Below are 17,873 nucleotides of genomic sequence, written 5' to 3'. Positions count from 1 at the left end.
GACCAATCTTCAACATATTATAAACATTTCCTGCTTGATTTTTGAATTTTTTATCCCTTTTTTAATTTTCTGTTCAAGAATTAATCACCTTCTGGTGATTATTTCTGCTGAGAAATTAACCAATTGATAACACATAAATTGATCAAAAGTTACAGGATTTAAACACAATATGTGTCTCACAGTAAACTGGACATAATCGGGCCAAAATGGCATTGGACCTAGTTTGAAAGGTTGATGAGCAAACGATGAGCGATTGTAACACTTTTTATCTGCTTTCCACGCACCAGTTTGCTTTGGTTTTCATCGTACGATTATGAGCGCCTTTTAAAGGTCCACCCGCGTGGTCAGCACCGCACGCATAGCCTTCTTCGCCATTAATCGATGCACGAGAACTTTGCGAGCCGTGAAGGTCAGTTCGGTTTTGTTTGACCGTAATTCAGTGGCATGTAGAAATCAGCCGGCTTTCGCGCATAACTCAAAACACATGTTAAAATCACTGCAAACGGTAAACGCAGCGAATAGTTGGGGGGGGGGGGGGTGCTCGTAATGCGATACCTGATTAGTGGTTGTACGAATATTGCGATCAATGTTATGGTGGGGTCGAGAAAAAAAACGATTCGCAATAATTGCTCTAGCCAGCGCGCGCAGAGAGTTTCGTCTTCATGTGTCAACTTTTTTTTCAGCTGTCTTACATCAGTCTGCATTCGTTTTTTTTTTCTTTCTTCTGAGCATGCATAACAACCCAACAAGGTGAACCTCGTTATGTTCGAATAGGGGGCGGAGATACTTGCCCTCCGTGAAATATACAAGCATTGAACTGAATTATTCTTTCCCATCGAAGTAATTTCAATTCGAGCAATAATCAAATTAATTTAATAACTTCGTGCCAGCTGACCGCTTACTATGATTCACACTTCACTACGAGGGGTGAGTCGATGTGTGTGCATTTTTCTTTGGAAAAATGACGTTCCCGAAAATAAACCAGAAAAAATCGATCGAACCAATTGTTGCGCTCTGATTTTTCCCCAATCAACAGTTTAATTGGACCCCCCCCCCCCAAAAAAAAAAAAAACAGAACAAACCGCATATCGAATGCCACATGCGGAATCACCCAGTCATAAACATTGGCCCAGAAAATAAAAGCTTTATTTTACCCTCGAAAATACAATAAAATGGATTATTTCGGTCCAATGAAATGGAAAGACTTCGATGCATCATCAATTTTCCGTTCATCCCACCAGTTGATCCGTATGAGCGATCCTGATTGATGATAGGAGAAGGCGGAGGAGGAAGAAGCAACAGCGCTCACTCACGTTTAACCGGCTGTGGGAGCAGCCTACGTTTGTTTCGTTTGTTTTTTGTTGTTGCTGTTTTGTTCGTTGAAATTGCTCAAGTACATTTCGCTGGTACTCTTTTTTTTCCTGCGTGCGCGCCTATGTATGGAGGAGAGCAGGGGAGAGATGTGCATTTAGCGAGCGTCATGAAGGCTGCCATAATAAATATACACCCCTGAGCACACGGGGTATAGGCGGTGTCATTGGCCGGATGGCTGCCTGGCTGACTGGCTTGGGTGACTAACTAACTACGAGTATCTTGGCGCACGTGGGTATTTTTTCTTTCGTTCCTTCCTGTTTGGTTTGCGCCGCCACGAAAGCGTCATGCGGAAATATGAAGCTCCGCTCTGCTGGTGGCGTTTATAGAATTGCTGAAAATACGCAGCCGCACATGGCGTAACCGGGCGGAACGATGCGCAGTACACTATTGCTGAAACTTTTGTTCCCCGTTTTCATTGCGCTTGGAGTTCTACAGACCTCACGATACGTAAAATACGTAGTTCAAAAGACGAAACTGTTTGTGTCCTCATATGGGTCATTCCATACCAAGTGATCAACCAAATGCAACGACCCTCTTCGATTCGCTTCAGAATTAATAAAAAAAGCTTGTTTCTGGCCGAAGCTGAAAAATCCAACGCTGGCAACACCGAGCGTAAAATCTGATGAAGCCATTTGATTGCATATTTAAAAATCTTTTAAAAAAGTGTCCAATGTTTTCTGTAGCTCTTACAGTCTCTGAGGTATGATGTTTCTTCATAACATGTAAAATGATGTTTTCTCGAAATATGGAAAAATAGAGGGCCACGCAATTGGAGGGGGGTTATTCGATTGACTTAAAACTTTGGATTTTTAGGTTTCAACCATTTTATCCATTTTGAAGCGAATCGAGAGGGTCGCTTCATTTAGTTGATCACTCGGTATATATATTTTCCTTTGTTTCTTCTTAAAAATCCCTTAAAGCAGTAATTCAAACACGGTACTTTTCAGGGTCATTATATTTTTATTCAAAGTTTCGATTTCTCAAGAAAATTAATTGAAAAAATGCTTATTGTTACAAGCTCTTCTCTAGCTAACATATGTTTACCTTATTTTAGGTGAAGTTTGACATCACTTATCACGTATTCGAATTTAAACTGCCACACACCATTGTTCGAGTTTTGTTTGATGCGTCAATTCCAGAGTGGAGTTCATAATTTGTTGAAACATAAAACTCTAGAATTTGCGTAAATTAATCATAAATTTTTATTTTGGTAATTTTTTCAATTATTCTAGTTGTATAACTTATATGTTAATCTTTTCACATTTTTTTTTTAGTTTTTCCGAGTTTTTTGAAATTTTTTCGATTGAATTTATTGACTATTTGTTGGTTATTTTATTTTTGGATGTTCAACTTTTCACCTCTCTATTTACTTACTTTTTCCACTATTTTTTTCTGACAAATAATGTGATCTTTACATGCGTGTTTGGCTGCGTGTGCATGTCTATAGCGTGCGTGGCTTGCTTTTACCCATGCTGAGTAACCTTAAGTTGGACAGCTAAAACCCTTGGTCTCCCCGGGACCGCCGTTAGGCATTACATTTAGGCACGTACTCTCGAGTTTGCCACGATGGCACGAGGTACCCAGAACACTGGCCGTCCATACCTGAGTATGGACGTCGTCACACTAGCAAGGACTTTGCGCCTGCTGCTACGGACCGCCGAGCTGTTTGCCATCATGCGAGATAGCGCTGCCACAGCCATGGAAGCTTTCTTGCAGGTATAATCGACGTGGCTCCCGAACGTGAGCTTGTCGTCGATCATAACCCCCAAGAGCTTCAGGGAGCGTTTTGGGGCGATAGTGCATGCACCAGCACTGATCGATGCCTCCTGCTCCGACTTTTTGTTATTTACAACAATAACCTCAGTCTTATGGTGCGCTAGCTCCAGTTTCCTGGAGTGCTTCCAGTCTTCCACTACGCGTATGGATAGCGCGGCCTTTAACTCCACCTCTCTAATTGACTCGCCATAGACCTCAAGAGTTATATCATCGACGAAGCCTACAATCACCACTCCTGGAGGGAATGTTAGTTTCAACACGTCGTCATACATGGCATTCCACAGTACCGGACCCAGGATGGAACACTAGCACTCGATTCTGAAAGAATCTTGTACAACGGCGTCAGCACTCTGAGGCTCTGTAGCGCTAAGGCTATGGAGTCCCAGATGGCACTGTTAAACGCGTTCTTCACGTCGAGCGTGACGATCGCGCAATAACGAATGCCCCTCCTTGGATTGCAACCTCTGCCGTTCTAGTGGCGGAGAGAATTGCATCCACCGTGGACCTACCTTTTCGAAAACCGAACTGGTTGCTTGATAGACCGTTCTCACCTTCTGTGTATTTCACCAGTCTATTGAGAATTACCTTCTCAAGCACCTTGCCCGCCGTGTCCAGCAGGCAGATTGGTTTGTATGCCGATGGGTCACCTGGTGGTTTCCCGACCTTCGGCAACAGCAACAGCCTCTGGCGCTTCCACAAGTCCGGAAAGAGGCAGTCGTCGAGGCATTTCTGCATGACCGCCTTGAACAACCCGGGGGCTTTTTTAATGGCCGTCTTGATCGCCAAGTTCGGGATTCCATCTGGTTCCGGTGCCTTGCCTATCTTTAGGGAGTTTGCGATCTCGATCAATTCATCTTCTGTCTCCCTTACCGCATCGTCTGGCTCTGCACGACTGTCGTCACTCACGGTTAGTGGTGACTAGTCAGTCGGAGGCCAGGGACTTGGTTCGTGGCTTGGGAAGAGGCCCTGAATGATCTTTTCTAGCATCGCTGGTGATTGTTCAGCCGGGGCTAGTGCACCTCTAGTCTTGGTCATAACGATCCTGTAGGCATCACCCCACGGGTTCGAATTGGCACTGGCGCATAGTCGTTTGAAACAGGCTCGTTTACTGGCTCTGATTGCGCTCTTAAGCGTTGCCTTAGAGGATCTGAATGCAGCACCGCGTTCCTCTCTTTGCTCATCGGAACGCGTACGTTGCATCCTCCGTCTTGCACTGCGTAGGCCTACTATCGTTTCGCTCCATCAGTATGTCGGTGGTCTACCCTCTCTAGGCGGACGAGACCTAGGCATCATGGCGTCGCACGTCCATGACAACATCGCACCCGGGTGTGGTTCACCCCCTCTAATGGCCTGCCCGAAAACATCTGCATCGAAATGCAATGTTTTTCAGCCGTAGAAGGATGGAATATTGGCCCTACTCGCTGCTTGCTTCCGCACGCCTACCTCATTGGTGATCGCTATTCGTGTAGCTGTCGTCTACCCTCCAGTTCGTGATCAGTCCCGGGCTGCAGAACGTCACATCGATAATCGATTCCGCACCATTCCTGCTGTAGGTGCATTTCGTGCCAACGTTAGCCAAGTCTAAGTTGAGCTTTGCCAAAGCTTCCAACAAGATCTGGCCCCTCTGGTTGGTACAGCGGCTTAGCCGCTCGACAGCCTAAGCGTTGAAGTCACCCGCAACTACCAACGGCCATAGGCCCGTCAGTTCCACGGTTGCTTGATCAACCATCTGTGCGAACGTTTCGGTAGACCAACTTGGCGGAGCATAGCAACTGCAGTAGAATACTCCATCCAGTTTGGCTATCACGTACCCCTCTCTGGAGGTCGACACAATCTCCTGAACCGGGGACCTGCCTGTCGTGCAAATGGCCGTCTTCCCAGACTTGTCCGATACCCAGTTACCGTTTCCGGTTGGGATGCGGTAGGGGTCCGAGACGATGGCCACATCCGACAACGACTCAGCAGCTGCTTGGTGTAGCAATTGCTGCGCCGCATAGCAGTGGTTCAGGTTTAATTGTATCACCCTCAAGCCTGCGGCTTAGTAGCCGGCCGTGCAGCCGGACACTTGGGGCCTCCCATGGCGTGCTTGGCGTCCCATTTACCGGTGCATATTAGACACGTGAGAGGTGCGCCGCAGTCCCGTACTTTATGGCCTGCGCCACCACAGCGGCGGCATAAATTGGACCTGTCGGGCCCTTTGCACGGTTAGGATTTATGCCCCCGCTCAAAGCACCTGAAGCAAACGTCGGGCTGTTGGAAGGTGCGCAGAGGGCGAACCGACCAACCCACCTTCAACGTGGCCTTCTTCAGGGCCTTGTTACCCTCCGCTAGTGGAAGCTTTATGGGCCCCTGCAGAGACGAACTGCCTCCGCGGTCATCACCACTCCACACTCTCGCTCAAAGGCTTGTGCTATGTCGCACCCTTCGGTGATCTCGTCCAGGTTTTTGAACTGGAGAGTCACTTCAGGGGTGAGGGCTCGGATTTGAATCTCCTCGCCTAGCACTTCCTGTGGAGTTCGAGGATCATCTGGCCGGTGCGCGACCGACGAATTGACCTGACATCCGTGCCGAAGTCTTTGAGCATGGACTCGCCTCTCATGGCCTTCAAGACTTCAGCGTATTCAGACGCATCCGTCTTGAAAATGAGCGTGTCGCCCTTGCTCCGCCTGTTCGACCCTTGCGGCTTCTTATCGCGGTCGCCGCGCTTCGCGCGTCGTTCCCGCTTTTGCCGCTTTTTGTCCACCACGGTGGTCCATCCACCTGCACCCGTGGGCGTGTGTGGCTAGCTATATAACGTGTGTGTGCATATCTACAGCGTGCGGGGCTAGCAGTGTAGCGATTAACTCTGAAAAGATAGGAGAGGAGTACCAGTTATGGCAATACCTAAAAATGTACCAGTTATGGCCTACGAAGTTTGAATGGGGTATTGCCATAACTGGTACCGTTGCGCTTATGTGATATAGCTATAACTGGAGCACTTGCCATAGCTGACTCACCTACCCTACTCTGCGTCAGTTTGACTCCTCGCTTTCAGTAATGTTGCGCTCTTTTCGTCTGACAGTGCGTCATTTTTTTCTAGTTTCTTCTTAATCAGTAAAGGAATATTGAAACCAAAAATCTAGTTTTTTTTGTTATTTATCGATGTATGAACATTGTAATGACAATTCATCGATAATTTATAAAGAAAAAGTTGCATTTTCAAGCATTTGAAAGTCGGGAGTCAATTTGACTCATGATTATCCTTTTACGCATATCAAAGTATGATTATCTTTTCAGGGTTAAAATTATCATATATAGTTGCAAATAAATCACCTCATGTTAATTTTAAATATTGCAATAAATCAATCATAACAAAATCAAAAATTTGCCATGTTGAAAAAACAATATTCAGTTATCAATAAATGGCATTGACAAACATTATTTGTATTTTAACATTCATTTGAAGAGTGTTTGAGCCAGTGAGCCTGAATCACATAATTTTTCGCTCAAGTCCTACTATTTGCAGCAATCAGTTGTAAAATTATCTACGCTACCGCAAACTGCAGAAAATTGTTCGTATTAAACCTAGTTGACCGGGAATGCACTATTGGCCCTCGTCTATAACCTCTTCGTAGCCACTGCCTAAATTAAGCTATCTCAGTGCAATTTGATACAAAAGACAGCCTCAAAATTTAATTTCATTCTTGTTTTGGATACATCAGCAAGTTATTCGTTGTCGTTACCGGTGCCGTCTGTAGAGGTAAACGTCATCTGGAGCAGATAGACCATTAAATTGATTAACCCCATTGAGTGTATTCCCGAACCTATTGCAAGAAATACATTGACTTAAGACAGGCCGTCGTATTCTACGTTAACTCTGCGGTCGTGTCTTATAAACAACCTCTTCAACTTTTTTCCAATTTTTCAGTTCATAGATTTCTAATTTCTTTCAAATGGCCTTACTTCAAATAATAATTTCATTACTTTTAGAATTATAAACTTTTCTTTACTATGTGGTCATATTTTGATCACTTTTTATACCTCCCTTACCGCCTCGTGGTCTTTCGGAAAAGATTCATTCTCGACTTGGTGGCCACAATAAATTATAAGTCAGAAAAAAAGACCACGCGGTCATTTCGTTAACCTTACACCCCCCCCCCCCCCCCGCGTGCGTGGTCTTTTGATAAACCCCCCGTCGCCCTTTTTATGACCACGTAGTTTAGAAACGGCCCTAATTTTGACTTGTTCGATGTTCACTTCTATTACCATATTGACCTTCCGTTTCTAAGTTTTGATATTTTTAAAAACTTTTTCAATTTAGTTGGTTTCAACTTTTTTATTGTTCTTTCATGACTTTTTATCCTCAATTTATTTTATGATTCATTCTTTTCTGAATTTTACAATTCGCTGAACATATTTTCAACATTTCTTTACTTTTTTACTTAATCTTTTGACGTTTTGGAATTCTAATCAGGAGCTGTCCACGTTCCTCATGGACATCCTACGCAAATGTCCACGGTAGGGGAAGGAGAGGGGAGAGGGGGTTTATTGTTAATACCTACGTGGACACGATACTCTACCCGAAAACATGCAAATTTGGCAAAACATGCTGGTCCAAACAAATAAAAATTCTAAAGCTGTTCTGGTTAAAGGGACGTTGCCAGCTAAATTTGAAATAGGCTTGGAATTATTTCTTTCTTGGCCTTTTTGTTTTTACATGTTGAGAACCTTTCAATAATTTCAAGTGAAGTAAGATATATTTTTCTATTCTCGATTTCTCGCGATAGCAGATGTAGATTTCAAGTTTTTTTAAGCTAGTATAAAAATAGTTTGAACTCTGTTTACTTCTTTAAGGCACTTTTTACTTACTACTCTGTTTTACTTCTTTGAGGCACTTTTAACTAAGCTGTGATCCAGGGGCGACTCGTGACTTTTGAACCCACCTGTTCAATTATAAATTCAGAGTATCACAGTTTGGGGAAGTAATCATAATCATGTCCGCGAAAAAACGCAAGTTACTCCTTTTTGTTACTTTTTAGAAATAACACTGAAAAAAGATATAAATATAAATTTGGATTTGAAATTAATTTCTTGCCTGGGGTCCCCGTGTTCAATGCACAGGTTGCACCTATGGACGAGAAGCCCCTGCTGTGATCTCAATCAATCAGTTTTGTCTTCAGTCGCATCCATCTGAGGAACTACTTTTAACTCAAGTTGGAATCAAGTTTCGCTCTCCCATTTTCTTTCCTTAAGGAGCGTTCTTCAACCATTCGACTGAACTCGAATCATTTGGCCTTTTCCTCTCGTTAGAACTACTTTATCAAATTGAACCAAATCTAAGATCATTTTCCGGTTTTTCTGGATTCCATGAGCATTCTCAATCATTTTTAGTTAAATCGGAATACCCAATTTGTTTTAACCGTTGTTTTAACCGTTTTTATCGGAGTAGTTTTTTATATAATTTTAGACAAATTTTTATTTTCTTCCAGTTCTTCTGACCCTGAAAAGTGTTTTGAGCCCTTTTTTGGCTAATTTTTGATCATATTTTATTTTGATCTTCACTGTCTAATTAAAGTGACTTACACTATTCCATTGTTGGCTTTTTCTAGCATCCAGAGAAGTTTGACAACCATTTTGGGCTGAATTCAGAACTCATCCTGTTTTTATTCTTTCCAAACTTCCGAAGTGTTTCCAGATGTTTTAAGCTAAATTTACGCGAGTTTTTACGCATTTTGAACCAAGCTTGATAGAGATTTTTGTTGAGTTTGTCTTACTTTCCTAAGTTATTAGACACTGATTTTCACCTGTTTGCTCCTGGTTTTAGACTTATCTGCTTATTCGAACGATTTTCGTTTCAATCTGCTGATGCCTTTTCGCTGGTTTACGTTTTTCAGGCCTTTTGGCTGAATATTGATCATTTTTTGGCCGTTATTATCGTGTTTTTATGCTTTACAGCTGCACAAGGAGCCATATTATGTTGGTTTATTTTTCTATCCGTGTGATCTGAGCCATATTGAACTTACTATTTACTTATAAGACCAACGTCTCCTATTTGGTTTCTTCGTGCGATCTGAAAATAAACTTTTGTTTTGAGCATTTATGTTTCTTTCAGAAATTTATTTCAGGAAGATTGAGCTAAGTTTTAGCAATTTTCTGTTTGGCCTCTAATTTAAACTCTAGAAGTCATGTTAGAGTGGATTTTGAATTTATGTTCCTTTGGTCCGTTCTTTCTAGCCGGTTTAGGTTGAATTTTGATGGGGGTCTTTCCATTTATGGCCTCTCTAGTCTAGATAGTTTGTGGCTAATTCTATTTTTTTGTATTCTTTTGTTGATATCCTTTCAACATGATTTCAATAACCTTTCTTTCAGTTTTTAAATTATTTTCCTTTTTTCAAATTTTCGACCTTTCGGAATGGGATTTTTATATAATTTTATTCTATTTTTTCGATTTCTCGACTAGTTTAATTTCTTCTCAAAATTTATTATTTTCCGTGAAACAAAAAAAAACAGAAGAAAATTTCAGAAGGACTTTGATAAACAGCACTTAATTACCTTTTAATAATTATTAACAGCATACAGCTGTTTTTGGGTCAAAAAATGCTGTTTTAAACTATCGTCCACAGGTCGGAAAAGCGGTGCTTTAAAGTAGTGAAGTGATGGAGCGTTTAATTAGCACCTATAGAGCGCCATTTTTTCCATTAAAAAGTTAACCCCGAATGCTTCACCAAAGTGTATAGTTTTCTATAAGAAATTTCGAAACTCATGTAAATTCGATTCCACCTGTGAATAAAAAATGATTAAACTCGAAAAGAACTGCGATGATGAATGAAAACATCTTCGCACCGAAGTCAAGCGATAATTACCATTTTCTAGATTGGGAATAGATTGGGTACCGTTTCGATACGAAAAAAAACCTCAATTTCCAGATAAATATTAGGAAACAAATCTACCACCGAACCAACCAACCAAACAACAGATCAGACATTCATCAATTATCCACTGCTGGCGGCCACGGCAGAAAAATCACCTTCTGCAGGGGCACCAAGAGTCTGAACCGATTCCGATTGACGGACAGCAGCAGCAGCAGCAGCAGAGCAGCAACAGCAACACCTGCAAATCGACCCACAAACCTACTAATAGCCACACATCAGCCAAACTCACTCTCACAGGTGAAGGCAGACGATATTCCAAATTTCAATTTTAATTATTTTTCGACTGCTGCTGCTGCTGCTGGGGCGGGCCGCTAGTTTTGCAACGGATCCGCGCGGCCACCGAGAATCGGCTGACGCGCACCACGCGCGCTCTTTAAACAACACCTTCCGTGTGGCGCAAACAGAAGGCGACCACCGGAGTACAGAGGAAATGATCTATCCGTTATTGTACTCCGGTTTGGGGTGAATTTCTGTTTCCAAAATCCCCGTGTCGGCCGGTTCTTCTTCAGTTTACTTTCGTTCGTCAGCCAAATCTGATCGGTCATCGGTCGGTCAGCGGAAGAGGAAGGATGAGTAGCAGCTACAGGATGATACCCCGGTCGGTGGTGATCCTTTGGTACGGAGCGTTCCTATGCCTACCCGTGGCAGTTCTGGGGCAGACCTTCGTCGAGGTCAACACCACCGATCTGAACGATTTCGATCTGGAACAGTTTGCGCTGAAAATGGAGCAGCTGGATTTGCGCATGATGCGCTTCGAGCTGAGCATCCAGAAAAAGGTGGACACCATTTCCGGGGTGCTGCAGAATCTGGTACACGTGATCGAAAACCTAGCCTGGCACATTTCGGAAACGGAACGGTCCGCTATGAACTCGGAACATCAGCTGCGGGTTATCGGGAAGAATCTCACCCTGCTGCATAAGGAGATGAGGTTCGTGATTGATGATCATAACTTCTTTATATTATAATCAAAACGTTTTTATAGAGATCTCGCCCTCGCCCAGCAACGCCTCCCAACCCGTACGTACTTCGATGACGCCATGGTAATGCTGCGGGCCCAATCCAACTGCGAGAACACACCGGAGCTGATCGAGATGGACCACAAGCAGACGGAGATGATGTCCAAACCACTTCCACGCATTCTCGAGGCCTGTGATCAGCTTTACTCGTACAGTCCGTCCGGAGTCTATACCGTTCAGCCGGATGGGGAATTCGGCAAACCAATTATGGTGTACTGCGATCAAGACTACAACGAGGGCGGCTGGACCGTTTTCCAGCACCGGTACAACGGGATGGTGAACTTTTTCCGCGACTGGGACGAGTATCGGTTTGGGTTTGGCAAAATGGATGGTGGTGAATTTTGGCTCGGCTTGGAGCGGATCCATCAGCTGACCTATTCGGCACCGCACGAGTTGGTCATCCTGTTGGAGGACTTCGATGGGAATAGTACCTTTGCTAGGTACGAAAATTTTGAAATCGCTGGTGAGACGGATTTGTACAAGGTTATGAGAATCGACGGATTTAGCGGAACGGCCGGGGATTCGATGAGCTACACGAAGGGGGCCTACTTCAGTACCTTCGATGAGGACAATGACACCCATCTGGAGAATTGTGCCATCAAGTATCACGGTGCTTGGTGGTACCGGAATTGTCACTCCAGGTAAGTTGAAACATTTCAAGATCGAATAAATAAAATATTGACACTTATGTTTTCACAGCAATCTGAACGGTAAATATCTGCGCGGGGAAAACGACGAGTTCGGAGTGGGGATGTCCTGGGCAAAGTTTCACGGCGTTGGTTATTCGCTGAAAATGTCCAAGATGATGATTCGCCGGAAGGGTGGCAACCCGGGCAAGGTTATTGATGGGATGAAGGAAATCGAGAAGACGATGTCGCAGCTGTGATTTGAGTGAACGCGAAGGAAAGTGTATAAACTTTGTTTGTAATGTCATAAAAAATATCTCTTATGATAAGCTAGGTGTATTTTGAAATGACTTGTTAGAATCAAGCCTGAATAAATTACATTTTCTCTGTAGCGGTTTGATCGATTTTGAAAATTTTGGTGGAATTTGAAATATGTCACAGCCCAAGTGTACGTATAGGTCTTTTTTAGAGATATTGGGTAGTCGCTTGGGTGACATAAATCTCTTCGAGTGTCGAGCTTATTCATAATTCTTTCAAATGTTATCTATTATTATTTTTACCACTTCGCAAGTTTATTTTGGGGACACATTCTGAGATCCACATCCACTTTTCGCTAACAGATAAGCCTTTTTATTTCCTTCAATACCACAAAAATGGTAATGATGATTACAATTTTTTTAAAGGGGGGTAGCTTAGGTATTTATGATAAACATCAGTAAATAATGAGTTTGTGTGGCCAAACAAATTGTGACTTTTCAACATTGTTGTTAGTCTCGCTCGTAAGCAGCATACAACACCTCATGTGAGGTTCTCGGTGTCGCCGCTTTCACACAGTAGAGAATTCTCCATTCAAGCTATTTCTCGTTCTTTCCTGCTTTCTTTCTTACTCCCGAGATCATATGCACACACTCCCGTCTACTCTTCTCGTGTGTACTCGTGTATACCTACTCCCCAGCTCGCGAGAACGACCAGCCGAAGACATGATTCAAGATGCTTTGCGATGATTTCAGAGGGAAAAAAATGATAGGGTATCGGACCACTTCGGTAACGGTTCGCTTCGGCTGATTTTGCATTAGACTGCTGTAAAAAAACTTACCGAAGCAGTCCTAGGGTATCGGACTTTGCCCCACTTTCGGCTGTCGGTGCATGTCGGGAAGAAAGCGTTTTCGTTTTCGAGTACAGTTTTTCAAGCACTCCTCCTAGTCAAGCAATTTTAATCGAGTACTCCTACTCACTAGCAGGAACTCGCGTACTTTTTTACGGTAGCTGAGAAGCAGTACGAAAGAGTTTGTTCGTGTCGGTGCGTGCTTGCTTCCACTCAGGGGAATGCATGAAGAAGAAAGAGTATCTTCAAAACGTGTGTGTAAAAGACTTGAGAAGCGTAGCATATGTCTCGTTCTCAAGCAGAAAGAAGAAGAAAGGTTCTGCTTCTCGCTCGATTTACAACGCTGCTTTTCAACAGTGTTAGAAATTTTAAAATTTTAATTTTAATTAGAATTTGTTTGCTTTTGTAGGGATTTAAACCTACTCATGATGATTACAAAAATTTCTAGAGCCAGAACGGTTTGTTCGATCGGTGTGACGTCTTCATCGTAGTTGTAGAGAATAATTTTGACTTCCAAAAATAATATACATCGTGAACAGAAATATTACTGAACCAGAATTGGCCACAAGCTGAAAACTAGTTAAAGCAAAGCAAAGCCTTGGTGCTGCATTCCGTATCGGAATTCGACCTTCTGTTTATTATACACATACTTCGCAGCCAACTGTTAGGTGTACAGGACAATTGCGGGGCTAGCGCTACGATCCTACTGACACTAACAGTCTCTCCCGAGCCGAGGCTCGAACCTACGACGATTGGCTTGTTAGGCCAGCATCGTACCTCGAGACCAGCTGGGAGAACTAGTTACTGGAGCTGAAAAATAGTTACTGGATATAAAAAAAAAAAACAAATCAATAGCATTGTTGAATAGTGTTCGACAACGAAACGAAAATATTCGGTCCGCGTTCCGGTCCGGTAAAAAATCGGAACTAACTCGTTCCGGTCCGATTTGGGTCCGGCCGATTAGCTTCGTTCCGGTTCCGGTTCGGAGTCCGGTCCGAAGTCCGGGAACAAAAGTTGCCAGTTTTTTCGAGAGCGTTGTTTAGGTGAAAAAATTATCATAAAGACTTCTAGGCATGTTGGAACTAAATCAGAACAATACAAACTAAATTTTGCAATTTGTTGTTTTATTTTTTTATTATAATTTTTTTCTAATGGAAACATTTGGAGTGTAGTAACTTTTTGTTTGGCTGGTTCTTTAATTTTCTTAGTTTTGGAACATTTATTTGAGCTAATATTTTAGTAAAAGTAGCTGCCGGATTCTTTTCCTACTTAGTATGTTTCTGCGTGATGTGACGACATTCCATCCCGAAGAAGAATTGTGCATTCAATTAAGCGTAAACTTAGTACAAGTTGTGCGAGTCTATCAGTTGCAGAGCCAGCGGTTCATGGGGGTAGTATGGGTAGTAGTACCCATTGGGAAAATATCCCTGTGGGTACTCACCCACACGGAACTATCGGACAAAACCAAAAAAAATGTAATGTTGCGAGCGATAATTTTTTTATGGATATCGTGGAGAGAGAGGTTATAAATCTACAGATTTATGTACAGTTGTTCTCAGGGAAAAGTATGATTTTTTAATTGTTTTCGAATTTGTTTGTTTTCTCTAAATAATGAATACCAGGCTTGCAGTAACGAAAGATGTGTTTTTTTGATTCGTGCCGAATCAAAAACTATTTAAAAAGTGCAATTGTTAAGAATCCAGATTTTCGAAGCAGTAGCCGCAAAATGGAAGTTAATATTTAAAATAAAATCAAATATCCGCATGAAAAAAACTCGTTTATTCTGAAATCCACGTGAACATATTTAATAGTTAAAATTTTTAATCATACCCGCTGAATTATATTATAAAAGACTTTCTTCTAAATCTAGAATTCTACTTTTTCATATACGATTTTTTTAACGATTAAATGTGTTTGAGTGTTGGCTCCTAGATAAAAAATAATATAGTTACCGCTCGTGGCAATTTTTTAGTCTTATAGATTTAATTTATTTTGTATTTTGCACCAACCTGAATTATTTTTTTCACCATTTTTTGATAGTTGATTAGGATTCCAATGGAAAGCGACATTTCGGATTTCATTTACGATAAAGTTTTAAAGTTTGGTTTTCTTGTAAAAATTTCCCATGATAACTTTGAGCTTAATCGGACTTCGTGAAGTAGAGCCTCAAAGCGGTCAAAGTTTCAGTTTTTTGATCAATGGAAAAAATGTTCCAGCTGGGAGTGTCTCTTGTATTTTCTGGTGCAGCTTGAGTCGAAAACTTCGAGAGCTATTCTGTGCATTTTTTCGTTGGTCAAAAATGTAAGACTTTCACGACTGCAAGTGAAACCTTATCAGAAGTCCGATTAAGCTTAAGTTTTGCATGGAGATTTTTTCGAGAAAACAAAATTGTTGAACCCCAATGTTTTTATGGGTTTGCCTTTACACGCACTGACGAAACTACTCATGCAACATAAATAGTAACCCATGAATCAGCAGAAAAAATTGGCTCGAACTCTAACCGTGATGGTGAGAACAGTGAAACTACTCCGTTCAGAAGTGTGCGTGTTAAGAAAACGTTACCCCGCCATGTCAAAAATGGACATCGTACGGAAAAGGGACGCTGGTTATGCTTGTTCCGGTACCTACAACATCTTGGCACTGTTGAACTACAATCAGAGCATCACGAAAAGTGGCTACAGCGCTGCGTTTGCTTGACGGCCAAACAGTGAAAAAGTACATGGCAATCATGGACATACATGTCAGGAGCCGATAGTCCCGTCAATTGTTCTCGGAACTGCTGGCAATGACGCAGGGGCAGCGGCTGAATAAGATGGTTCAGTCAATTTTCCCGGCGAATCGCGACGTGATGGTGGTGGTCGACGCTGAGACCTATCTCACCTTGGATGGCAACGACTGGCAGGGCACTTCGTATTTTACTACTCCCACGAAGGAAGTGAGCTGAGGTGAAGTCCATTTCACACACCAAGTTGCTGACAATCAGCGAGAAGCTCCGTACTGGCCGTGAACGGGGAAATTTAAAGTACACAGTGCCATGGGAAATTCATTAAAATCAATCATCTGTCTTGGTTTTTTTTCTATCACCATCTGAAAAAAAAGTCCATTTTTCAATGCAAACATTACTTCTTAGGCTTTGCAGTATTCCCGGGAAACGGGAATGAAAAATTTCAATTCCCGGGAATTCCCGGGAACCGGGAGTGGAAAAAAATCTAAGCGAAAATGAGATTTCATATAAAGTTTTTCAATAAAAGGTATCGAAAAATCGTTCACGATTTCATTAACAATTTGCATGAAAAACAATTTAAAAACAAAACTTATTCAAGTTCACATTGGAAATACACGATCGATTTTTGTTGCAAATATAAGCAGAAAAGTAAGTTTCAGGGTTTTCATGTCGTCGAACAATCGCTTTATATCCGCTGACATTTCATTAGAAAGTGTCCAATACTTCCAGTTTGTTGAAGATTAAGCTGACTTTTAGGTAGGCATTAAACGAGGAAAATATTTGCTATATTTGGTACTGTATTTTTTGGGCAAATTATTTCTTCCTTCTAATATAGGGTGGTTTACCGGTAAAACAAAAACCGGTAAAACCGGTAAAACCGATATTTTTTTCAATACCGAAATACCGGTATTGGAGAGACGAAAAAACCGGTATTTTCGGTATTGTTCTTAAAATGGAAAAAAAACTTCCCACAATATTCATAAATCTTTGTTAGGCTAATGAATGCTTCTTACTCAGGTATAGTCGTTACAAATCACATGACGATGTATACAGGGTGTAAGGTAGCTCACTTTTAATGAAATCCTTTAAAGGATGGTCAAAATTTAACTACTGCAGAGTTATTCTCTCCTTCTAGTTTTCGGTTATGTTTACCTTCAACGAGGTCTATCACAAGAAGTAAGATAGCTAGCTCAATTCTGTTGGTTTTCTTGAAAAGCTGAGAAAATTTCGTAATCAATAGTGTCTCAAAAATGTCGAATTAGGAAGAACAAGAAGCCTTTAGAAAGGAACAAATATGAAATCAAATGTTTTTGAGAACTTAACAGCAATTTTCTCTCTGAAATGTGTGATAGACATGGAGTTTGTTGTTAACCAAATTAAACATTGAAGTCTACTCTACTAGTTGTTCTCTGACATCAAGCACCTAATTCTTTTAGTGTAGATACTATTTCACTTTAAAAGCAATCAGCCGCGCCTTCGTTTAGTGTGGTAGAATTCACAATTTTCTGCTCGTTTAAGGCAAACAAAACCAAAAACTAAAATTAGTGAATAACTCTGCAGTAGTTGACTTTTGACCATATGAGTAGAAGGATTTTTTTCATCAAACATGGTCCTCTATTGCCCCTTGAAGGATTTTTAGTGAGCTCCCTAATATAATAAATACATTTAGACAGAAGCAACATTATATATATTAATTTTCCCTCACCTATTTACCAATTTTTGTTATCTTTTTGTTTGTTCTGCTCGGATTCGGACAATGTGTTTGTGTGTATCGATAATATGTCAAAAAACTTCAATAAAGCATTTATTTTTTAAGTATAACAGCTTATCACTTCACACACTCATACTCACAGAGGCAACGCGTGGGTAGGTTTAAAACCTACCAGTTTAACTACAAATTATGAGGCAGTAATTACAATTATGTCAGCGAAAAAACGCAAGACATTATTCATTTTGTGCTATTTAAAAGTAAAACTAAAAAAAATATAAATAAATATAAATTTGGATTAGGAATTTATTTTTTGTTGAGACAAAGTGTTATAATCAACCAATAAAGATTTCATCCTAAAAATTACTGCTCCTTGAAAAAGTGAAATTTAAATAGCTGTAGCTTCGTCAAAGCTTCGTCGCCCGTACCGCAGCGGGCTTTTATTAGCAACTAGCTGAATGTACCCGGCCTCACTCGTGTACAAGTTTCTGCTTTTTCTATTTAAAATATTAATTTCTATTTCAGTTATTTCAAATATTTATTTCTATTTCAGTTACAAACTTGTTCATATGCCACTTTTTTCGTTTCTCCATTAGAAGCTGAAGTTAATAAAATAATAATAATAGTAATAA

At 41.4% G+C, this 17,873-nt stretch overlaps 1 protein-coding gene across 1 annotated transcript in view; it reads left to right on the top strand.

Moving 5' to 3' along the window:
- The window catches only part of LOC129719166 (microfibril-associated glycoprotein 4-like), an 84,421-nt gene extending 72,389 nt beyond the window's left edge, over positions 1-12,032 (top strand). Inside the window, exons 2-4 of the mRNA XM_055670617.1 lie at positions 10,589-10,989; positions 11,044-11,718; positions 11,777-12,032. Coding sequence (XP_055526592.1) covers positions 10,631-10,989; positions 11,044-11,718; positions 11,777-11,963 — 1,221 coding nt within the window. The 5' untranslated portion in view covers positions 10,589-10,630 and the 3' untranslated portion in view covers positions 11,964-12,032. The remainder of the gene's footprint in view (positions 1-10,588; positions 10,990-11,043; positions 11,719-11,776) is intronic.
- Positions 12,033-17,873: the final 5,841 nt, after the last annotated feature.

Source organism: Wyeomyia smithii, chromosome 1 (genome assembly GCF_029784165.1).
Source record: "Wyeomyia smithii strain HCP4-BCI-WySm-NY-G18 chromosome 1, ASM2978416v1, whole genome shotgun sequence".
NCBI classification, from domain to species: domain Eukaryota; kingdom Metazoa; phylum Arthropoda; class Insecta; order Diptera; family Culicidae; genus Wyeomyia; species Wyeomyia smithii.
The sequence above is the reverse complement of the archived record's forward strand: the minus strand, read 5'-3'. Positions and strand labels throughout refer to the sequence as shown.